The 24,945-nt window shown below is 29.1% G+C and overlaps 1 protein-coding gene across 3 annotated transcripts in view; it reads right to left on the reverse strand.

The window, feature by feature from the left end:
- LOC111676109 (serine/threonine-protein kinase Doa) overlaps positions 1-24,945 on the reverse strand; it is a 146,816-nt gene that overhangs the window by 24,603 nt on the left and 97,268 nt on the right. Inside the window, exons 1-2 of one of the 3 annotated variants that reach the window (XM_023437003.2) lie at positions 8,581-10,508; positions 3,834-7,877 (exon numbers count right to left, since the gene is read on the reverse strand). In XM_023437003.2, coding sequence (XP_023292771.2) covers positions 3,834-7,877; positions 8,581-10,338 — 5,802 coding nt within the window. In that variant the 5' untranslated portion in view covers positions 10,339-10,508. Of the gene's footprint in view, positions 1-3,833; positions 7,878-8,580; positions 10,509-21,112; positions 21,306-24,945 lie in introns of those variants that run through there. The other 2 variants (XM_023437002.2, XM_023437001.2) reach the window with 2 other exon arrangements.

Here is a 24,945-nt window from a genome sequence, read left to right on the forward strand (position 1 = left end):
TTCTCTTTTGTTAACTTAATTTTATTTAATTATTTTATTGGCCGCCTAAAAGTAGTCTCTAGATTTTTTGTTTTTCAAATTTATTTTCTTTAGTTTAGTAGAGATTTTTCAAACGTAAAGGTCATTTGATCATTAAAATAGGAAAAACTTTAATATTTTATTATAAAGTTAACGGAATGTTTATTGCCGTTAAAATAGTTTTAAAACTTTTGTTAGAAATTAAATAATAATTTAAAAATAATTATTTTTGTGGGGATTTTTTTTGTCATCTTCAGATCAAAGGAATACTATAATACTAATTGTAGGAATAATTCCTACAATTAGTATTATAAACATCTACAACAATCTAGAATTAACAACAAATGTTGCTTGGAATAAAAATGTTGTTAAAAACTTCGGGAAACCTTTGAATAATCATCTAGGAGGTTATATTGTAAATCCCTACCCCTCACTTCACTCAATTTTTCATATACAACATAAATTGTTTTTTCTTATCTGTTTATTAAATAGTTTTAAGTATGCAATTAGTGTCAGCTAAAAAAGAAAGTAATTTCGAAAAATTTATTAATTTAACACTCTAGAGCGTATGATTATTATTTATTTGAAATTACCACCACAGCGTATGATTATTTTAGTTACAATTAGGCCAGCGAAAGGCAGAGAGTAAACAATGTTTTTTTTTTGTATGTGTCGAAGGCAAATGGACTTTTATATATTTTTTAAATATTTAAAATCAAGTAAGAATGCTATAAAGACAATGGTGCATCTTATGTACCCATAAATATCCTTTCATTTATCGATATAATCGTTATTTTCGGAAAATAAAATATTATATGGATTTGGGTGTACTATAGTCTGAACTCTTAAGAATGCGAGGGAGTAAAGTTTTGCATTTCACTTAATATGGATTTAATTATGGACCGATCCTTATGAAATTTGTTGGAGATTTTAGTTTATAAAAATATTATTAAAAAGTCATTAACGTTAAAGCCATATTCTAAAGGAGACCGTCCGCCAATAGAAGTAATATATTTGTTCCCTTAAAATTTTTATTCTCCTCAAAGGGAAAATTGTTATAGTGAACAATTCATTCGTAATAGTTGATTTTGTATTATTTTTTCACGTCAAAAAAGTTAGTGAACGTAAAAGGTTAAAAGGGAACAAATTTCACGTGAAATCAAATCTAAAACCTGTAGCTTTTGTCGTTTAAAATATATACTGTTTTCAAAATACAGACGGATATATCTAGATGGCTTAATGACAGACTGTTAACATCCAAATAATTTTTATTCCAATTTTAGCCACTATTTCCATAAAACTATTGTTTCAATCATCAAACATAGAATAATCTAAAGACCTCTTAATAATGTAATCATCAACATTTCAGTATTTTCCTTTACGACCATCAACACTAATGAAAATAGTAAAATAACAAAATCATAATTTGAAAGAAAATTATAATTTAAAAATCAAAAAGAAAACTATAAAAATTAAGGAAAAATATAATTACATTTATAGTTTTTCAAAAGTGACTAATCACACATATACAGAAAGAAATTGAAATTTGAAATATAATTTTGTAAAAACAACAAATGATTGGGGATTTTCACAAAAAAAGCACACACACATACAAACAAATCTGTATACATATTTGAAATCCAAAAATGAACTTCGCTTTTTGCGTCTTTTAATTTCAATTATTTACATTACAGTTTAGTTTTTTCTTTCTTTACTAAAACCAAAATAAGGAAAATAAAATTAAAAGAAAAATAAATGAAAAAGAAAAAAAAATCAAGTGTTTTGAAAATAAACCAAAGCCAGAAATATATTGAAAAAAAAAAAAATATTGTTTACATTAACATTGCCTGTGCCGCCAGTGTATTTTGTCTTCTGTGCTTTTTTTTACAAAATTGGTCATAATAGTGGCTAAATTAGACACATGTGTCTAATTTAATGTAAAAGGAATAGTAGTATTTTGGTTATTTTTGTTAGACAAACACACACTCAAGAAACAAAAATCATGTTTTCTGCAGCTTTGTTGCAGAAATTGTGTTGTGCTGTAAAGCAAGTGGTTATTATGACTCAAAATGAGGAAAACCATACATATTTATACATGAAAAATATTGAGGTAATTTTAGTTACAAAAACAAGAAAATTTAAAAATAAAATGTATTTTTATAATTAATTAAAACCAACCTAAAATTATACGTCATGTTTCTTTTTTGTATACGTTTGTAGTTAAATTTAATATTAATCATGCCGCCGTTTGTTTAAGTGATAAAAACAGTCATAATTTTACATTATTTTATGCTTTAGTTTATATATTTATTTTAAAATTTTTGAACATTTTTATTTTCTTTATTTAAATTGTAATGTTTACTATGTTTTATATTAATTTTTGGCGTATGTTTTATATTAATTTTGTAATTAAAATAATCATACGCTGTGTTGAGCATTTTAAATTAATAATAGTCATACGCTCTAGGGGTTAAATGAATTGGGGGCCAGTGGATAGCGGTTCAAAGTTTATCAATTAGGCTATTAATTAAAAAAAGTCATATCTATTTATGATCTTAAGAAGATCTACAAAAAATACAATAACATGTGTTGGTTATCTCCTTTGCTTTAAGAGATATTTTGTTTTCATTTTTTATTAATGAAACTTTAAATATTTAAAATTTATATATCTTATATATGTTCTAGAATATATATCAAATATTCATTCTGTATCAAAGTAAATAACGACACAGTAGGCACTTTTGTCGTAAAACTATGACTATAACTGGAACAATAACTACCGGTTAAACGATAACTGCAGGTGGAGAAAATGGGAATTAGACAGTCAAAATGTATAAATATAAATAAGCTAATTTTAAAATTATATAAAAAATGTTTTATAATTTCTGAAAACATTTCAAATCACAATAATTGACTGCAACGCAATTTCTTTCTATATTTGTATATAGCAATAGCGTTTTTCACAAATAGCAATTATTAAAAATTAAAAACAAAACATTTAAAATTTATGTATTTTTAATACATTTTGGAATTTTGCTCAGTAAATCCTAAAGTGCCGCAAATATTACGAACAAAAAAACCATATAAGAAGAGTTCATTGAACATTGAAATATTTGCAATTTCATATTTTCAAAATATTAGATAGAAAAAAACCCCTAGCAAAAATTAAGACAAAAAATATAAATTTTTAATATGCAAAATACGTTTAATAAACAGATTCTTAAAAAAGTGAATTTAATATAATTATTATGATTTGCTATTATTATATAAATTGAATTGAATCATAACAATTATAAGATTTATATGAAAACATGACAAATATTAAAATAAGAATTCAATTTATTTTTCTTAACAAGAATAAAAAAACTTCCCCAAAAATACTCATACCCATAATACACTTAATTAATTAAGTATGCCAAGCGAGTCTAAGATGTTGTTAAACAAAAATAATAATAAAATTAAATTGAAATTTAATTTCAGCGTAACAATAATTTCAACACCGACAGGTGTCGAACACCAAAATCGTAAAAATTAATAATAAATTTAAACAAAAAAAGGTTCAAAAACCTTTTAATTAAATAATAAATGCATTTAAATATTTTTACAAATTTTAGTAAATTTTTTAAATATAATTAAATTGTTAGAAAAATAAACATGCACCTTAGTAGGAAAAAACTTGCAAGTTGTTGCAGCCACAGTACATACACATAGAGCACAAGTTTAAATCGAACGAATACAACAGAGAGGCAGAAAAAAGCATTTGACACAACAAGATGAAACGCGTTTTTGTATTTGAAAAAATTTCAAGAATCTACCTCGATATAGTGAAGTCCTAGGGCGGATTTAGACATTTGATTGTTGGTTTTTGTATGATTCAAAATCATAGAATTACTTTGTTGCAAAGGATGTTGTGTTTGCTGTGGTTGTTGTTGCTGGTGTTGTGACACATGTTGCTGATACATTAAAGGTTGATGAAATACTTGCGTGGTATTGTTCATTTGTTGCTGGGCTTGTTGGGACTGATAGAAATTTAAGGCCGAAGCTGAAGCCGATTGCATCAATGGATTATGTTGTTTGTTTTGTTGGGGTTGATGTTGTAAAATGGGCACAAATTGTTGTTGATAACGATTAAACCCAGCACCACCAGCAGCAGCCGCTGCAATATTTGTTTGAGTATTCTGTTGATTAGGTTTGTGTTGATAAAACTTTTGTTCCATAGATTTATTGGTGTAGAAAGGATCAAAGGTTTGCAATATTTTACGTTCTTGTTGAGGCTGTCTGGCATGATGTTGCGGCATCATGTTGCCAAAGTTATTTATCATATATTGAGGTTTAGATTGTTGCTCCATAACGGGAAGTTGGCCCAAATGCATTTGCAAGGCAATGGGTTTTTGCACAGCTGAAAATGAGGCCGAATGGCTCAAAGGATTTTTCGTACGTGGCTGATAAACAAAAGCAGAAGGTTGTTGTTGTTGTTGCTGCTGACTCACCAAACACTGTTGCTGGTTATTATATAATTGCTGCTGCTGTTGTAGTTGTTGCGTTTGTAATTTGTTCTCTTTATTGGTATTCTTTTGCAAAAACTCCGGTTTAAATGTTGACAACGTAGATTGCGGCTGTATGGGTTGAAAATGTTGCATTTTCCTTGCAACATTGTTAACAGAACCAGACTGTTGTAATCTTGGTGGTTGTTGATAGTTGGGATCATTAGTATTGCAAGCAAAAGAAGTCCAATTTAAAAATGTTTTCTTTTGTTGCGGATAGCTGAGCTGTGCACTTGCCATATTATTTGTTTCGGCTACATGTTGCTGAGGTATAGTTTGCAAGAGCTGAGGTCTTTGATAACTCGCCATGGGTATTTGAGATGTTGAGTTCGATTTTCCAATAGGATAATTTTTCTTCGTAGGTAATTGAGTCAAATTCGTAGTGGCCACTGGGATTTGCGATAAATTCTTGTTTGTGTTGCCGGATGTAGTAGTTGATGTTAATGGTTGAGAGGTTAAATTTTCACTAACCTTGTGGTTTGTTGGTGCAGCGCTTTGAAGATTCGACAAAGATGAGTTGGCGTTGTCATTATTTATTGGCTCTTGTTTAACATTTACTTTTTCGGCATTTAAATTATGCGCTATTGTTGGTGTTGACATTGCGGCAGAAACGCTGCTTATAGTATTTGTCGTTGTTGCTGTTGTTGTTAACGCTGACGTCGTAGCTGACGACGTTGTTACATTCTGAGATTTTTTCATTATATCATTGAAACATTTTTCTATTTTATTATCGGCGTCTTTTTGACGCTTTGACATTTCTAAATTGGCAGCACTTTGAGTTTTTGAGATCTTGTATTGACCCACTCTTGGTAAACTTTCTTCCTGGCTAGCTGCATTTCCAATACAACTAATTCCTTGGGCATTATGGACATTTGTTGCTTGGGTTTTATCTTGAGTGGGTGGTATATGAAAAGATGAGGTCAATTTTGTTAATTGTGGCAAGTGGGTGGTACAACAGTTTGTAACTGTAACACTACTTGTACTTATAGTACTATTACTTTTTTCCGATTTACGTTCCAGGGAGGGAGAATCAATATTAATCTTTGCCACATTGTTGTTAGCAATATTTTTGCTTAGAGACTCTTTGAAATTTTGTTTGTTTTTCTCTATTTGCTGCTGCTGTTGTTGTTGTTGCTGCTGCTGCTGCCTTAACATCATGATTTCATCATTTAAAGCAGTAGTACCCTTCAATTCATTGGCATTTGATGTTGCTGCAACATTTGCCACCAAAGAAGTTGTCATTTGTACTACTTGCTTTATAGGTTGTGATGACTCACTAGACGTCTGCTGCTGCTGTTTGCTAGCGTAAAATGGGCTATATTTAGGAGCTCCATAAACATTTGAACTTGATAGACTTTTTAATAGACCTCTTAGAGGATTGACTGTAGATGTCTCATTCGTTTTCGGTGACGACGAAGTCGCTGTGTCATAACATGACGCAGACATTGTCAATGAGTTGTTTACTAGAGGCTGATTAATTGGTTTGAATGAAGATCTATTAATAACATGATTGCCTTCATTCGAAGGTTTGGGATCAGGTGGCAAGAGAATAGCACTATTTGAGGTACTACGACTGAGAGAAGGCAAATGTTTCATATAACAAGGTATATGTGTTTTACTAGTCGATCTACGCAGATTGTTGTTAAAGGGTGCATGTGTAGTGGAGTTGTTATTAAAGGGAGTTTGACCAACAGTCTGAGGCACATGTGTCATTGAGACACTTTTATTTAAAGCTGTTACTGGGGCAGCGGCTATTTTAAGAGGTACTTTACTAACGAAGTTTGTTGCATTTGTATTTGTTTCTACCGCATTTGGTGAGGAGGGTTCGTTACATATTAGTTTATAGAGATCTTCTTTTGTTACTGCCTGGCGTACTTTCATGTCCAGATGAGAAAGCGAAGCATTTTTCTGCAATTTGTTAGGTTGTTTGTGTAGTTCCTTTTGAGCCGCTTCCGCCACTGTGGGATCAAATATAGCTAATTTTTTGGCAGTTTGAGCATCTACCTTTAAGGGAGCTCCTGCAGCTCCTACCGTGGAATTGCAAACTTTGTCAAAATTCCATAAAGTACGCTTGGGAGTTTGTCGTTTTTGGTTTTGAGCTAGATTTTCTGTCCAAAAATCATTCAACATTTGTTTGTTTAAAGATAAATTGGAGCCACTGAGTGAGGAATTCTTTTCCTCTGTTAATGGTTGATTATCATAATAGAGACTTCTCTGTAAAGCCGGCGAAGATTGTTGCATAGAAGAGTTGCTGTATGGCATATTGGAACTGGAAATACTCCTTTGTAATTTGGGTTTTTGCTGGAATATCGAGGGATATTGTATGCGTGTTTGATTCGCCACATTGGGGGCGATATGAAAGTTAGTAGAAGAGGACTTGGTAAGGCCATTATTATTCCCTACTGTCTCTTGAGTTGGCAACAGAGTTTTGTTTTGGACATCTCCTATGACACTTTGTTGAGAGTTAGATTTACTTAGAGGAGCCTGCCTCTTTTTGAGTTTATCATATAAATCCTCGCACTCTTGAAATTCCTGGTGCAATTTACGATCTAACTCACTGTAGTCGGGTAAACTTTTCAAATATTTATTCATCATTTCAATTTCGGCATCATAAAATGAGGCATCCAGTTTTGAGGAGGCTTGGACTGCGGCTGTTTTTTCCTCTAACTTTTTTTGTTGAGCTAATAATTTATCCAAATCGATTTCATTGATTTGATTACTTGGCTTCTCCTGTTGCGCTTTTTTGGGAGAGGAAGATATATGAGGTTTTTGTGTTTTTGATCCGGAGACTTCGTTTAGTAATTTATGGATATTGCCGCCTGATGACAGTTTCGGTGCCCTGGAGGGTAAGGGAGGTGGTGGCGGCGATGAAGAGGGTGATGATGTTGAGGAAGATAGTGATAAGCTAGAAGCTGGACTAGAGGCGGTAGCTGCCGCCATCATTCTAGGTGGTACCGCTGGTATGGTAATTGGTGTAGATGTACTGCTGCCCGTGGTGTTGTTGGCATTATAAGCCAAGGGATAATGTTTCCTGGGCAAAGGTGGTGTAGATTTTGGACTTACCGGTGGTAGACCTCTATTCTTGCGCAAAGCCAAGGGTGAGGAGATGGGTGATCTTAGGCCCGATTTGGTTTCAGCTTTGCTAGATGTCATAACCGTGGCCATTTGAGGATAGATCATTTGATAGGTTTGCTGAGCATTAGCATCCCTGATAGTTTGCTGCTGTTGTGCCGGTGACTTTTGCATATTTGGCATTGTTACTTGCGGCTGGTTCTCATGTGCGGCAAGATCTTCTATAGTTTCAGCATTGTTTTGCTGCAATTCACTATTATTGTGGTTGATTTCTGTTTTTGGGGCAGTTTCTTCTATTTCTATTTTTTGTAATTTATTTTGTTTACTGCTGCTACTGCTGTTGGTGGTGGCTGTGTTGGAGTTTGTTTCGTTATTTGTGGCACTAGTATCATGTTTATTCATTGGCGTTTTAATATGTAAAAATTATATCTTGATTTTTTTTTCAATATGATTTCACTATTTTTTTTATTTTGAGGTTTGACCTTAGGGTTTTTATTATTTGTTTAGGTCTGAGCTGTGGTGTTTTAAATAATTAAGATCTTAAATTTAAGACGCGCGTTTAGTTATGTTTGCAAATCGAAATTATGGTTATTTTAAAAATAATATATCTCAAGCATTCGAATTCCAGATTTCTCAAGATTTTTATATGAAATTCTAATATTTTAACATAAATATTGCAAAAATCTTCCTACAACATTTTTAACTATATTGTAAGTTTCTTGAAATTTTTTTCTTGCAACACTTACAGAAACAACAATATTAATATTATTGAACGTACAACAAATGATAATACACAATATATTTTTTCTTTTTATTCTTACAACATAAACAAACAAATACTAATGAGAACAATGACAAATGAGACACTTTCAGTGACACCAATTGACAACCACATTAACATTTGAGACAGGCGACCAAGACCACGAAGAAAACATAGAATACGAACCCCAACTTTCATAAGATGTTCCGGTAATTTGCTGTTTTTGGGCACAATATACTTTTTAATTATAATAATTTTATCGCCTTCAATTTTCTGTATGGTAATGGGTACTCCAGGCATGGGACGTTGTGGCTTACCAGGTGTTTGAGGCACGGGATGTGCTACTGCCTTAGGTGTTTGTTGTGGACCTGTTAGAATACCTCCCGGATTTGGTTTTGCCGCTATAGTTGCAGATTTTTGAAGTGGTGCAGGTTTTGGTTTAGGTTTAATGGTCGTATGATGTTCAGAGGGTTTGTAGTCTTTACCATCACTGCGTACAATCGATAAATGATACAAGGGTTTATCATCGTCCAGTATACTCTTTTGAGGCACTTGTTTTTTCTCTACCTTGCGCAATACCACACCCAACATGGGTCCTTCATTTTTCTTAACAGTTATATGGGTTCTGGGCGGTGTAACCTTTTTTAAATTTACTCCCAATTTCACTCCCACTGGTGGTGGGGTCTTGGTACGATGAACTTGTTTACCTGTAGGAATCTCTCTATTTATAGTGTCATTGACTATTTCTTGGATTTCTTCCTTAGTGAACTCTTTATCTACTTGGGGATCAGTGTGTAGCACAGGTTCAGGGGCCACTAATGGTGAAGGACCGGGAAATAGTGAAGACAAACTGCTTCTACGTCTTTCCATATTCGGTGCCGAGCTCGTTTTAGCCAAGGGATATAAAGGAGGTGGGGTAGGAGGTAAAACCACGGTAGCAGATGCAGAAGTTTCACTTATAGCACTGGAATTGCTGTTATGACGACTTGTAGTTTTACTTGGATTTAGAGATAATGATACTGAAGAAACACCACCAGCTGCTGAGCCCAAACTACTAATGCTGGATGAATGTACACGTTCGGGTGCAGCGCTACGATCATGAAACAAACGCCGTTCATCTAGTAAAGAATCCGAACGTCTTTCTCGTGAATTATCACGATCTCTACGTTGTTTTCGCATTAACTCAATAGAGTCAATTAGCAATTGATTCTTTTCTCCGGCCTCTTGTAGAGAATTATTTGAAGAGGCTTGGGAGGAAGTAGCACCACCTTTGGGAGAAATTGAACCATCAGAGTTTTGCAGCAACAGAGCATTTGCTGACACAGTTAATTGATTATTCGAACGTTTGTTATCAGCCGTATTCGTTGTCTGAAGCGAGAGAAAATGTTCCTCCATACCGTCGTCTAGTATAGAGGGTAATGATGTTATGCGATCTCTGGGTGCCGGAGATGATGGTAATAATTTTACCTTTGCATCTAATTTGGTCTCTCCAGGACTGGGTGAACGTGAGACCTGATAAGATTGATTAGCACTATTAGTATTGCTATCAACATAATCCATAACGATTTCTGGAGTTTTGGGCATTTTAGAAATATTTGTTGTTGCATTTATTAATGGTGTTGTTGGTGCAGAGACTATTGAATCGGCATGATTGAAATTAAAACTGCTGCCGCTGGTTTTTGGTAATGGTGTGGCTGGGGCACTTGCCACTAGAACTGGTTCGCTGACTTTTGTTAGGGCGTTTTTAATTTCTAAAGCTGCAGCAGCACGTACAGCTGCCAACTCTGTAGCAGTCATTTGTTTAACACTCAGACGACGTTTTTCATCATAAATGTGTATTTGAGTGCTGCTGCCACTAGCACTGCCTCCCCCGTTGCTGTTAGGCGTCGACCCAAGGTCAGGACAACCCATAGCGATCAATTCGCTAAATTCGTTGGTGGACATTTTTATTTTTTCAACTAATAAGACTTTATTCTCTTGTTACTTTTTGTTTGGTGAATTTTTTAAGAAAAATCTTATATTGGTATTAAATTTGTTTGTACGTTCAAGGTTTTTCTATATATATATATATTTTTAATTTTGATTTATATTTGTAATAAATTCAAAAAATTAAATATTGTAGGTTGTTGCCTGATATTTTTTTATTAATTTATTTAATTTTGAACTGTTTTTAGTGTTGTTTTCATTTATTAATATTTATTTTTAACTTATAATTATTTTTTTTCTTTAAAATCAAATGATTATTCAATCACTTGGCAATTTGTTTTTTTTTTTTATATATTTGTTAATTTATTTTATTTCTTTAGTTTTCCTTGCAATGCGTTTGCTTTTCTTTACAGCTTTTGATAAACTAAAGGTGTTTCTTAATGAGTTTTCTAAAAAATAATTTTTGTTAATTTTTTTTTTCGCAAAATAACAAAATTTATCTAAAAATTATCTACGCATGACAGACGTTTAATTTTTTTTGCATGTCAAGTAATTCAATGTCAATGTTTTTTAAAAATTTTTGCTGTTACTTTTTTTTAGCTTTGAACATTTTTTTTCGATTTTTTTTTCTTGGCAAAAGATCATTTAGCTATTGGTGTAGTTTTCGTTGTTGTCGTTAATGTTATTAATTTGTTATTTGTAAATACTAGATTTATATCTTCTGAAATACATATTTCTAAACAATTTGTTGAAATCTATTTTGCTTTGCTAAACAGGGCGCCATTAATAAGTCTATACTAAAAATTTCTAGTAATAAGGTCAAAGAAATGAATAAGATTATTGCCGATCGATTGGTTAAGAGATTTTCTTTTAAAATGTTGCAGAAACAAGTGTTGTAGAAACAAATGTTGCAAGCTATGTAAACGTACTTACAAGAAAACAATAGTACTTTAATTTTGAAAAGAAACCAATAAATTTAGAAATTTAGTCAATCATACAATTATTTGTAATTAAAATTAGTTATGGAAGCCTGCAACATGTTGCAAAACAAATTTGATTATATAAATACCTGATAATTTAGTATGTTATGCAAAATTTCTAACCTAGTTTTACTAAAAATAAATTAATATTTAACACAAAAAACATTAAATCACTCTAGTTGTTGCTGTTGTTGTCTAGCACATACTAAATTGCATTTAAATTTCCTTTAAAACAATGTTGCAAATTAAGTGGGCTAAAATCGAAGAAATACAATTTATTTATTTTAATGTTTTTTTAAATAAACTTTTTTATAAAGAAAAACAAATACATTTAATTTCATATTAAAATAAATATGTATACATATGTACATATACAGCTGTTTTCTTTAAACAAAAAACTACAGCTGGATTTTTTGCCAACAAAAAAAATCAATAATTTTATGAAGATCATAAACATTTTTCCTAAATATATATAAATGAAAACAGCACATAAAAATAAATAATAATAAATAGAATAAAAAAAAAATAAACACACACGATAGGAAAAAAATTATTTTGAACGTCACTCTTTTGAACAAAATTTTCTTGTTTTTTTTTCGCTTTTTGCACAATGTATATTTAAATAAATGTTTGTTGAACACAATTATAAGTAGAGGAAAAAAAGATCAACAGGCGGTGATAGATTTTGCGAAATTCAGTTTTATTTTTAAAAATTTTAAATATGCGGTATTTTAATGCACATCTTTTTTTCTTTTCTTTTAAAAAATAAATAGGTTGTTCTAAAATTTTAAATTTATTTTATTAGAGACACAAAGAAAATGTTTTTTTTTTTAATTGGAGCAAATATTTGGGATTTTTTAATTTTTTATAAAATGAGTACATATTTATTAAAATTTTAATTTATATTTTGTAGTTATGATGATTTTAATCCTTTTTTATTAAAATATCACTAAGGAGGTTTTGTTATTTCTATAAAATTTTGTATTACTGTCCGGAAAAAATTTTTAGTTCCACAACTAGTTACAATAAACAAAGAATATCATTTGAATATCAAATAAGTATAAAAAATATATAAATGAAATCCATTAAAATAAATGACCCTTTATAGCCAATGAAAATGATATTTTTGTTCGAAACCAAACTCGAAGGTAAGGGTATCTCAAAAGAAGCCTAGAAAAACGGCGGAAATGAAAAGGAGCCACCATATTACGCTAAAGTTGCAGGAAGAAGACACCAGGACAATTTCTGCTATGTAGTTTACGACGCCGAGAATTCGGTAGACAAAACCCAGCAAAGTAGAAGATCTGGTACAAAAAATAGAGAGCGTGTGCTGGAAGTTCAGCTTACCGACGTTCCTTCTCCCTGGGACGGCGGTAAGTTTGGACTAGCAATGAAGAACGATCTTCCGGTACCCTTAAAGTCTAGTGTCTACTTAAAATAAACTTTTTAATGAACGTATACTGGAAATTCTGAGATGAACTGGCCGTGGAAAATGGAATATCTTTTATAAGAAAGAACTCTATTGTAGAAGGTATCGACGAGAATTCCATGGCTAGTCAGGCCGATAATAAAGGTAGGCCTTAGTTCGCCTCTAAAGCTGTCTTATTCAGATGTGGGAACGTGTTGATTGGAAAGGCTGTTACAACAAGCCTAAGAAAATAACATCAGTTGCCACAACTGAAAAAGTTAAGAAGTCCTAAAATCCTAAAAGCGATGCAGTTACCAGTAAACTGCTTTTCCAAAATTTGGAAGGCGACGAATGAAAGGGTTGTCAACAAGGACACTAAAACAAGAGACCGTACTTAAAATTTCATTAAAAGGTACAGGTAATGTTGAGGAACCAAATACTAAAAGTGGAGGAAATGACTCACTCGTCAGAAGACAGAACAGCAGTGCTTTTAAAAATTGGGAAGGTGTCGACTAAAAAGACTGCCTATGCCAGATAAGGACACCAGTTCAGGCTAGCCAGAGAGTCAAATCCCAAGAGCTAGAAGATAAAAACCAATTTGCTGGAAGACAGTATAATGAATGGTCATTATTGAGGTTATCTAGAATTAATACAGGGTATTTTTACTCTAAGTACTTTATTACAGTTTTCCTAAGGGATGTGATATTAGAATCATTTCATCATTTATACGAGTTTAAATTTTGTAATTTTTCTATTATTATTTATAGATTTAATGTATATTAATAGTTGTAACCAGTTGTGGATTTTTTTTTTGTAATAATTTCTATTTGTTTTTATTTAATAAATATTTCTTTTTAAATTCAGAATTTTTTTCTAATATATAAATATTAAATATTTCAAATTATTTATTTATTTTTTTTTTTTTAGTTTGAACAAGAATTATTAAATGATTTATTGACGCTGTTTTAAATGACCTTTGGTTGTCTATTTTCGCAATTGTTTTTTTTTTTTTTTATTTTCAATTGATTTGATTTCCAAAAATATATTAATATGTATTTTCAATTTTCATTACAAAAAGAATTTTAATTTTTATTCCAATTTTATTATTTTTAAAATTACTTGTTTTGAAGAACATTATTTTTAATTAAAATTTTCACTATATCGATTTTTTTTGTTTATTTTTCTCGAGCGTTTTTTTTTTTCTCTAGTAGTGTTGTTGTTTTTGATTTTAAAAATAGTTTTGTATATAAATTAAAAATAACTTTGGCTCATGATCATCATGATTTTTATGCGAAGAGCAACTTCATTATGACCATTATCATTAGCATTGTGTTGATCATAATAATCTTTGTTGTGGAAGGAAGATGTTTATGTTTATGTTTTTGCTCTCCAACTTAGTTTTCTTTTGTAAATATTCCAGAAATCACACTCACAACACTTTATCATATTTATTTGATTGGGAAATTTTTTGATTTTTTTATTTAGTTATTTTCAGACGTTTTTTAGTTAATAAAAAAATGCAAATCTTTGCTTTTATATGTGTTTTTTTTTATTTAGTTTTAACAACAATTTTGTTTGTTTTATTGAATTTTTTTATATAAATTATTTTTTATGCTACGGTAGGGGGCGACTATTTGGCAACACTTTTTTTGTTATTTTTTTTTTTTTTTAAGAAAACGAAGACGAAACAAAATAAATACGTAAATTAAAATAGAGTGTTTTGTAGTAGTGAAATGTACCAAAAATATGTTTTTTATTCTAATTTATTTTTTTAGTTTCTTTAAGTAATTTCTCAAGACACTTTAATTTTTTTTATTTCAATTTTATTCTAGGGTTGGCAAAAATCAAATATAACGTAAAAATTGAAATTGTTTGAATTTCGTTTTTTTTTACTTTGTCGTTTCGTTTTTTATTTATTTCAAAATCCCACTAACAAAAAATTTTGTTTTTTTTTGTGTTTTTGTTGTTGTATTTAAAATAAATTTTCTGGGTTATATCACCACTTATTTAAGTAACCAAAGAATGAATATACGAAATTTCTATATAGATACGACACACAACGGGAAAAAAATTCAAATCAAATAAAAAAATAATATTGAAATAAATTTTTCCATAACATGAAAAATGTTAACACAAAAATCTGTTTTATTCAAAACATGTTTCCACTTATTTAATTTTTTTCTCTCAAATACACCTGCACAAAGATTTATGTCTTTAAATTTTTCTTTATGTTGTTTAAATTAAGAACACACGATTTCGCAACATCTGCCGCCCAATTTACATATAAAAATATATTCCAAAATTTTTTATTTAGTATTCCATTAACACTTTTTTAATTTCAACAAACATTTACATAGAAAATCCGGACATAATTTTTTTTTATAGAGTTGTAAATTATTAAATAATTAAATAAGTTTATAAAAAATAACTATAAACATTATGCCATTTCAACACCGAATGCTTGAGTTTATTTTTAAAATAAACCATATTAAAAAAAAAACTTTTTTCTTTATATATTTTTTTTTCCAAATTTCACACGTCGGAAACAGATATAGTAGGAAAAAAATGAAAACTAAATATTGAAATTGAAAAAACACACACCACTTGAGTTTTAAGGCCACCGCGCTCGACAGACACAACCGTCTAATGAAGATTTTAATCTTCGTCTGATTTAAGATTTTCGAAAATGAAAATTTTTATAAAGGTGTAAATAAAATACATAAAGCAAGAACACAAAACAGTCAAACAACATCATCAACTAAAATTCTCAACTTTCTTTACGCTTTTCCGCTCTTCGAAAAAAAATGAAAAATTCGAAAACGAAAAAACAACACAAGAAAAAATCTCAAGAAATATACAAATTATTTTGAATACAAATTTTGTGTTTTTTTTCTTCTATAAACAAAACATTGAAAACTAACTATATACGATAACAAGAGATTTTTACAAAAATATATAGAGTATGTTGGTGCCACCAACACCACCACCAGCCAAGTCAACACAATTTTTTCAAAATTATTCAAAAAATAAAGAAAACTCGTAAAACATGCGCGCGCATCTAAATTCTGTTATAATATAGCACATTTACAAGTTCAATTTGACACATGACAGTTTGTGTATTTGATTTTATAACCATTTTCAAAATACTGACGTCACAACAGAAGTACTCTCTTCGCTGTCTCTCTTCTTGCTGTGTGTCTGCCATACATGAAGGGAAAATATATCAGATATGAAAAAACAATGAGGACAATTTAGTGCTTTTTTACAGTATTTTACTCTTTGTATTTTTGCAATTTTATCAAATTAATTTCATTTTCAAATACTCAATAAAAATCATTATCCTGTTTCCTTATAAATATGCAGAAGACTGCTCTGTTACGAACCTGCGATCAAGTGATTGCTAGAGTTATTAAAAAGTAAGTTGTTCAGTAAGTACAAGTCATTACTAAGTTTTGTTATGAAATCTTTGAACTGTTTCAGCTGTCAGCGAATTTATTTAATACTGAAAATCTCTCAAATTCTAGATGTTTAAAGGTGTAAATGTTTACTTCAGTTTTAAATTATTTTAAATTATTTTTTTTTTTTATTTTTTATTTTCTTAAACATATTTGACAACATTGAAAAAAAAACTATCACTGACATAAAAAGAAGCGGGGAAAAAGTAAGAAACTATAAATGGGAACTTTGAACTACTTCACTTGGCAGCATACAATTTCAATAATTCTATTTAACATCATTGAAATAGAAGAGAGCATATCTTTGAGAAGAGCATTGGCTCTTTATCTATAGAAATTTGAAAATTTTTAAGAGAAATACATTTATGCGATTTACTAAAAAAGCTATTATTTCATTAAACTTTTTTAGATTTTTTTTTAATTATTAAAGCTTTTTGAACACCCTGTGTTTGGAACTTTTCAACATGTATTCAGACGAATCTGTTCTTTTTCTAGCAATAAAAAAGTTCTTACTGCTAATATAGAAATTATGTAAAATATTAAAAGCAGAGTGAATTATATTGACGTTATATATTCAAAAAGTGCTAACTCATTATTGAGCCAAAGATAAGACGATTTAGCCATATCTGTCTGCTGGTCCATCTGTCTGTTTGTTGAAAACCCGATAGAGTCCAAACGGAAAAGGCTAGATGGTTGACATTTTACACGAATATTACAAATGGGCAACATCAGTCCACGTGTTCATATAGCCCTATACAAGTGACACCCGAAAAACAGCTTTAACAGTCATAACTTTTTTAAAAATGCGAGTGTAGAGTTGAAATTCGACATAATGAAGTCTTATATGAGCCAAATTCTCCAACAAATTTTATGAGGTTATATTCGACGTCTTCAAAACTTTGTTGCAATAATGTGATTTTGGAAAAACGTCTTTTATAGCGAATTGTGTAAATTATGGACCAAAAGCCGTAGAACTTAATATACATACATCGTTTTTAAAAAAATTTCCCTTAAGATTGAATTTGTCACAAATTTTACTTCTACAAAACTGATAAATTTGAACTGTTACATAAAATGTTCCTTTCTAAATAATACCGATAACCTTTTGTGCAAATTTGCACAAGTGTTTCATGAATACCCTTAATGTTTCTTTTTTACTTGGATTTTAAAATTGGTTGTAAATTTGAAATCTATTAAAAATATATATATGACAAATATTTATATAATTATATCTTAAATCGTGCAGTATGTTAATACTATGATAGAAACAAGTAAGAATGTATTGTTGAGCATGGCCGATTATATGATACCCTACATACTCACTGATATGTTAAAAATTTGGATTATTTTTTTTAATAATAAAACATTTTAATTGTCTTTTAACTTAATTCAGAAATATTTTAACAATTTTTCGAAAAAAAAAAATAGATTTTCTAAGAGGGATTATATGGGGGTAAAGGGATATGAGAGATGATGGACCAGTTTTAAAAATTGTTCAATAAGCTTCCTTCAAAAGAAAACTATGTGTCAAATTTCATCAAATTATCTTAAAAAAGTAGCATGCGCACAAAATTTTTACGGAAGGACTTTGCTTAATTGTCTTAGAACGTTACTCTCAGACATTTGTAAGCTTTAAGGTTGGTGTAAGATTAATATATTTTGGGTGTTACAAACATCAGTACTATATTGTTGTAGGGTATAACAGCAATACACACACACAAAAAACAATAAACTCATCACTAAACATTTGACAGAAACAGACAGTTGTCAGAAGACGGTGATGCCATAGTTTAAATAAATTTTAAAATGATACATATTTATACATACATATGTATATGAAATTCATTTAGTTAATCACTTTTGTTCTTATTTAATAATATAAACATTTTACATAAATGTTAATTCAGTAAAAGTAAAAAAAATTAAAAAAAATAACTTTTAATAACTAATTAAATTTGAGTAATAATAAAATAGTAAACCAGCTAACACCAAAAAAATTAGTCATAAGTTTGCAAATATAATTTAATTTCAAGTTAATTTTTTTTTATATTTCAACTCACTAAATAGGCATTATCTAGTATAACAAAATACTCATCCTGTATCCAATCACCCGCATAATGCACAAATTCAAATTCACACTCTAAAACTAAATCCAATAGATTACGTTGCCTACGGGAGGGGCGTTTATACCAGGGTGATATAGAATATTTGTATTCCTCTTCCACCTCATTGTCGACTTCTTTAACAATTGATAAATTAGGCGATTCAATGACAATTTGATGTAGTGGTTGAGGTGGCGGCACTTTTGTTAGGGCTATTTTTTGCACATGTATAATCGGCACATTTGATGTGACATACTGTTGTATGGCTCTATGCTGGGTGGCAATAATGCCTTCTAATTCATGAAAGAAATCTATTTTGTTGGAAAAAACTGGGAACGCGCAAACACACAAAAAAACACTACGAGTAAAGTACGAACTTATACTAAAGAGGACAATTTAATTAAATTGATATGATTAAATAAAGAAAGAAAAAAAAAACGTTTAAATAAAATGACAAAGTGAAATTAAAGTAAAGAATGAAAAGCACTAAATCTAAAGAAATGTCAAAATAGAAAATAAATTGTTAGTAAATTAAATAGTTGCCAATAATTCATTAGTACACATCATCATGAAAAAGTAAAAGCAAATTAGTCCAGACACAAACCCTAACAAACATCAACATGCTCTCTCTCACTCTCTTGCTTTTATTTAAAATTAGAAAAAAATAACGTATTATTTAGAACATTTACAACTCACTAAATAATCTTCATCATGATCATGAAAATATTCTTCTATTAGCCAATCTTCTTCAATATATTGTTTATACAACACCGATGTCTGATACACCAAATCATCCATATGATCGATTTTTTTAGGTGCCGGCAACTCACGCATTTTAAAATAACACGGTACTTTGGCACTTTCAAAATTATCCAAAGTTAATTGTGACTTTTCTAAATAACGTTTAAAGAATAGCATTTTTAAAGATTGTAAAAAATTTTCACTTCCGCTGAGAATGCGTTGTCCGTCACTCTTTGCTCTAAATCAACTAAATTGTAGTAAAAATTTTCTGCATTTTTTTGGGGGAAATAATGCTAGACAAACAATGATTTTTTTTAATTTGTTTATTTTTTTATAAAATGATTTTTTTTTAGAAAATTAAAAAAAAACTTGCAACAGATTTTATAATCACATGCATAGTTTTTGTTTATAATGCAGCTGAGATGAGTAATTTTATTTAGTGTTATTTTCTTTTTTTTGAGTAGTTGTAAAGTGTAGGAGGCGTAGAGGAGAGAGAGGAAGTAGGAAAATTCGTACCCCATCATTTAGTCAAGTTCAATGATATTTAATTGAAGGTGTTAAGGTTAAAAATAGTTCAATTGAATATTTAATTGAACATATTTTTAGTTTGAGGACGATTTTCTATTAGATAAATTTATTTTTTGTGAAAATAAGTTTTATCTTATTTTAATATGTATATTAAATACCGATTGGAAATTTTTACACGATTTTGCAGATATTCTTCTTAGTATGCCAAAAAACCCTGATCTGAATCCCGAACTAGCAATAATGTAAATTTTAAAATTTTAACTCGTTTAAACCTCTAAGTAAGTCAAATACTCTACAATAACTTGTTATTTTTCAAAAACTTATCGCCCGATGATCTCGTGATAATGAATGGAAATGGCAGATTATAGTCGTGCATAACCGATCATATGATACCCTAAACCTTGAGTATATTTTAAAAATTATTTATTTCTCATAAATAAACTTTAATGTTGAATTTTACCTAAATTCTTAAGTATTTAGTAAATTATTGAAGAACTAATTTTTCAAAAGAGTCTTAATATGGGAGTCAAAACTGGACCGATCTTTATTTAATTAGGGAAACGATATATTTTTATAAAATAGTTAGTTATAAAGAATTCTATTGCGATGTTAAATGTTACTAAAGTCAATTTTGGTCGTTTAAAACATTGACAGTCAATCAGCCAAACAGATGGACGTAGATGTCTTAATCGAATCAAAAAGCGATTCTAAATCGATCGGTATAATCTAAGGTGGGTGTAGGACAAATAAATTTGTGCGTTACAAACTTTAACACCATCCCCACTATAGTTGTGCAGGGTATTTGGCAAACATTGCAGTAGGGTTTGAGTAGGGTTCTATAGTTGAAACGAAAAGTCGATTTTTCAAATTTTTTCATTTAGTTAAATTCGATTTTTTTACTTTTAGACTTTTCGACTATAAGTATTTTATAAAAAGTCGACTTTTCGACTTTTTAGAGTTTTTGACTTTTATCGATTATCGATTTTTTTCGAGTTTTTGACTTTTATTAACAAAGTCGAGTTATCGACTTTTTTGGAACAAAATAGTCATCTCGACTTTTTGACTTTTTTCGACAAAAAGTCGATTGTTCGATTATTCGAAAGTCGATTTATAGAACCCTAATTCAAAGCCTCTAAAATATAGCATTGAATCTCTGAAAATTTCAAAATAATTACTTAATTTTAATCCTATTATCTACAAAGTTATTAATGGTTTATTTTAGTTTTATTAAGAACTTTACCATAAAAAAATACTATTATAAATCTTGAATAATTTTATTAGTTATTTAAAACAGCTCTATGTTATTTTTACCCAAAAAAATATTAGTTATCATAAAAAATTATGCATTTTTTTTCTTAAAAATTCTTTAAAAAAAGTATTTTAAAAAAACTACGAAATTTTTCTTTAATTAAGAAAAAATTAATTAAAAATCAAAAAATAGTTAAAAATTATTACAAAATAAAATTACGTTAACGTTATTTAATTTTTTTGCAAATGAAAAAAATTAAAAAAAATTTTTTTCAATAAAATAAGATAAACCTAACACAAGAACCTGTATATAAAATGAAAAGTTTTTACCTTAGAATGTGATCTCCTATTATTACGTCCACTATCACGTTCATCCTTGGCACGGTCACGATGCCGGCGACGAGAACTTGAATGGGAGGCATCATCTCTGTAACGATATTTATGGACACGACGGCCCGATGTAGGAGACTTACGGTGTGAACGTTTCGAACGTTTTTCACGACGTCGTGATGAACTGTCAAAGCTGAAAATAGAGGGAATTTTAAAGGTTAATGAAGAAAACATAAAATATTTAAATAAAATAATAGCGTTATTTTTTTGGCACAATATACAATGACCTAAAATATTTGTTAGAAAAGGTCCACCACTAGATAGCAGATAGTACAGCTCAGTTTGTTTTTTTTTTTTAATTATTTTTAAGATTTTTGTTTTGTTTTCGTCTGGCTGTTCGTTGTTTCTTCTTTTCTCTTGCTTTTTAACAACTGCTCTCTAAATATTTATTTAAGATTGTTTTTTTATTTATATTTTCTTTGTTTTTAAACAAATTATTCACCATAAAATGTATTTTGATTTGAAAACAATTTATTTATTTTTGAATAAATTGACGTTAAAAAAAGTTTGTTTTAAATAAATTTAAAAAGCTCTCTTGGATTAATTGTATAGAAAATTTAATACACTTGCAGAATTTTTTTTGGTAAAATAATTAGAAAAATTACACATACTTTAGTAGTCTTATTTTTAAAGCGAAATTGGTAAAATTTTTGCCCAGCATTAAGTTATATTTAAAACACATTTTATATAGATAAATTTTCAATATAAATATATAATTTTTATTTTGATAAATATAAATATAATTTTGTTCTCAAATATTGTTTATTTTACTACAATTGTTTTTAAAAGCTTAAATACTACTAAGAATAAAATTATGTTCTTTTGATGGCTTATGCCCATGCCACCCAAACAAACAACCAAATAAATCTATCTATCCATTCATATATTTAGACTCTTTTTCCGTCCCTTTGTCTGCCAGTTTTCTTAATTATACACTACCCCACTTTATCGGGCAGAATATATTAGATTTGTGCAAACGTTTGTAACACACAATAATTTTGGGTACTAATCGACTTAGAATCTTCAATGTAAACCGTGTAATCAAATTACAAGATGCAATTTTAAAGATTATTGGTACATGAACTTTTATTGTGACAGAGATGAAGCCAATTGAAAATGGTAAGGATCGGTTTATTAATTCACGTAGACCCAGTACTACTAAATCTATCGAATAGCATGATATAACTAAAGGGGTACATACTTGCGTATAAAACTTATCATATGATCACTTGGCCCTAGCTCTCATACAAAGACGTCTTCGGAAAATAAGTTAATGTCAAAAATTCGCATAAAAAATCTAATTCAGGATGAATATATTTTCTGTAAACGTAGATTCATCATAAAAAATAAATCACATTATATTCTCTTAACTAGTATAATACCCTACATAGTCGTTGCCGCCCGACTATAATTTCTTACTTGTTTATAATTGCAATTATTCTTTTTTCAAAAACAAAACATAAACAATTTTTTTATACATTTTTATTTAATAAATTTTGCAATTAAATTATCTATCTTCTTTGGCTGAATAAATGTACCTCGGTGACGTTTTTTTCATTCAATAGGTCAGCATCAGCCAGTTGTCTAGAGATATACAGAAGTAAAAATATAAATTGAATTGATAAATAGACAAAATTATGATGAAAAGCAAGTAGTATAAATATCGTTGATTTTATAAAATTTCAATAGAGATTTTGAAAAATTTTTTGTTGTGACAAAAATTGAAAAAGAAAAAATGTATTTGCTTTGAAATGGTTAGAAATTTTATGTTGCTGAACATCATTCTTGTTTAGATGTTGTGGCAATATATTGTTTTTGTGATGTAAAGAAAAAATCAAAAGGTTAATTTTTGTTCATTATAATAAATATTGACAGGGCACCTCCCATATATATATTTAATACAAAAAATCGAATATCTTAGATACTTTTAGACCTAGAGTCATAAACTTTGTTATCTATGTAATAATTTGGGTAATAAATTAGCGGATAAGCAACGGGGGAAGTGGCGCCTGCCATATGAATTGTATATAATCGTATACCTGGGTAATCATTAGTACTAGAATCCTCACGGGCAATATTGAAACCCATATGAACATTTTGAGGGAAAACAGCGGAACAATCAATAGGGGGTGTGACCCATATTATTTAAGTACAAAAAATTGTATATCTGCGAAACCAATAAAACTAGAATTCTTGGAGTTTACTTAGGAAACGTTACACCATCCATATTAATGAAATACAATTCGTATATCTGGAGCTAGAATTCTCACATTTTGCACGAACAATTTTCAGATCCATGTAATCATTGTTGCTAACAACATGCTTCACATTATAATTTTTATCAAAGTCTGGTACTGTTATGATTGAATTTAAGGCTTAAGAGTTCTCAGAAAAATGTTGCTAGAAACATTTAACATTTTTATTTAAAAAGCGAACAAAGCACCACCATTTTCAAACTCGTTAAATGAAATTAAAAAAATGTAAACTGTTATGTATGTTGCAAAATATATTGGTAACTTAATTAATTAATCTGATAAAACATACAAAATTGTGGAAATGGGAATTTGCCTAAAAATTTTTATATGCTTGGAGTTGGACATATATGAATGATTTCATGATTACAAAGATTTAGCAACATGTTGCTAAGAAAATTTTAACACTTAAATTCTTTAAAATTTGATAAACGTCAACAATGTTGCTAAAAAAGATTATCGACCTATTAAAGCGGAAACCTTTTTCATTACAATCAATTAATTTAACCATAACGGGCTTGTAATATTAACAATAAATCTTATTAATAGTTTTACTCCATTAACCTAAAGGCAAACTAAAATAATTAGGCCTTAAGCTAATATTTGTAATTTGATAGCTAAAAAAAATAAACTTAATAGTTCAATAAAACATGTTTGCAAAACATAAAACCTAAAAGACCTTAGGTGTTAAATAGCTTTAAAGAGAATTATAAAAATAATAAATAAAAAATCATAATAAAAACAGGTGGCGTCTATATAGAAATAAAGTAGTCATTTATCAAGTTACAAATGAAGGTTTTTTTCAATTGGAATTGCAGCCTGATTTAAACAAAATAGAAATCAATTTTAATATTAAATCTCATTGAACACTTATTAACTGCAACCTTACGGGCCAAAAGCCAAAGATAGCATAAAAAATATAACTTAAACCACGCATAAATATAGTTAATTAATTTGTTTATATAAACATATAACATTCAAATTGAATTGAATTTATTTTCAACCAAATAGGCGTATCAGACAAGGCAATCTTCCAAAGCAAAATACATACAACAAATATTAAATAGACAAATTTGAAAAATAAAGACTAAAATTTATTCTAATCCAATGAATAGAACTTAAAAATTAAACGCCGGCGCCAAAAATATTCATATATGTATATATTTACAATAAACTCGTAAATCATAAAAATGGTTTATTTGTTTATAATAAATAATGGAAATAATAAAAAATAAATATGATTCACAGTTATTAGAGAAATAAATAACGGACAACAGCTTCTTTTTTTATTATTATTTCTGTTCAAACGTATATAAGTACTTAGATGCTTTTGTTAATAAATTTTTATTATTTTTAAAATTTTTTATTATTTTTTAGCTAGAGAAAATCAAAATAAGATTATTTTTATGGTATTTTTTTTATTAAATGTTTTTCTTAAAACATGTATGGTCATGTTGGTGTTTTTGAAATATTTTTTTTTTAAATAATATAATTTGTTGTGTTATGACACAGAGTCATAAA

This window comes from Lucilia cuprina, chromosome 4 (assembly GCF_022045245.1).
Source record: "Lucilia cuprina isolate Lc7/37 chromosome 4, ASM2204524v1, whole genome shotgun sequence".
Taxonomy (NCBI): Eukaryota; Metazoa; Arthropoda; class Insecta; order Diptera; family Calliphoridae; genus Lucilia; species Lucilia cuprina.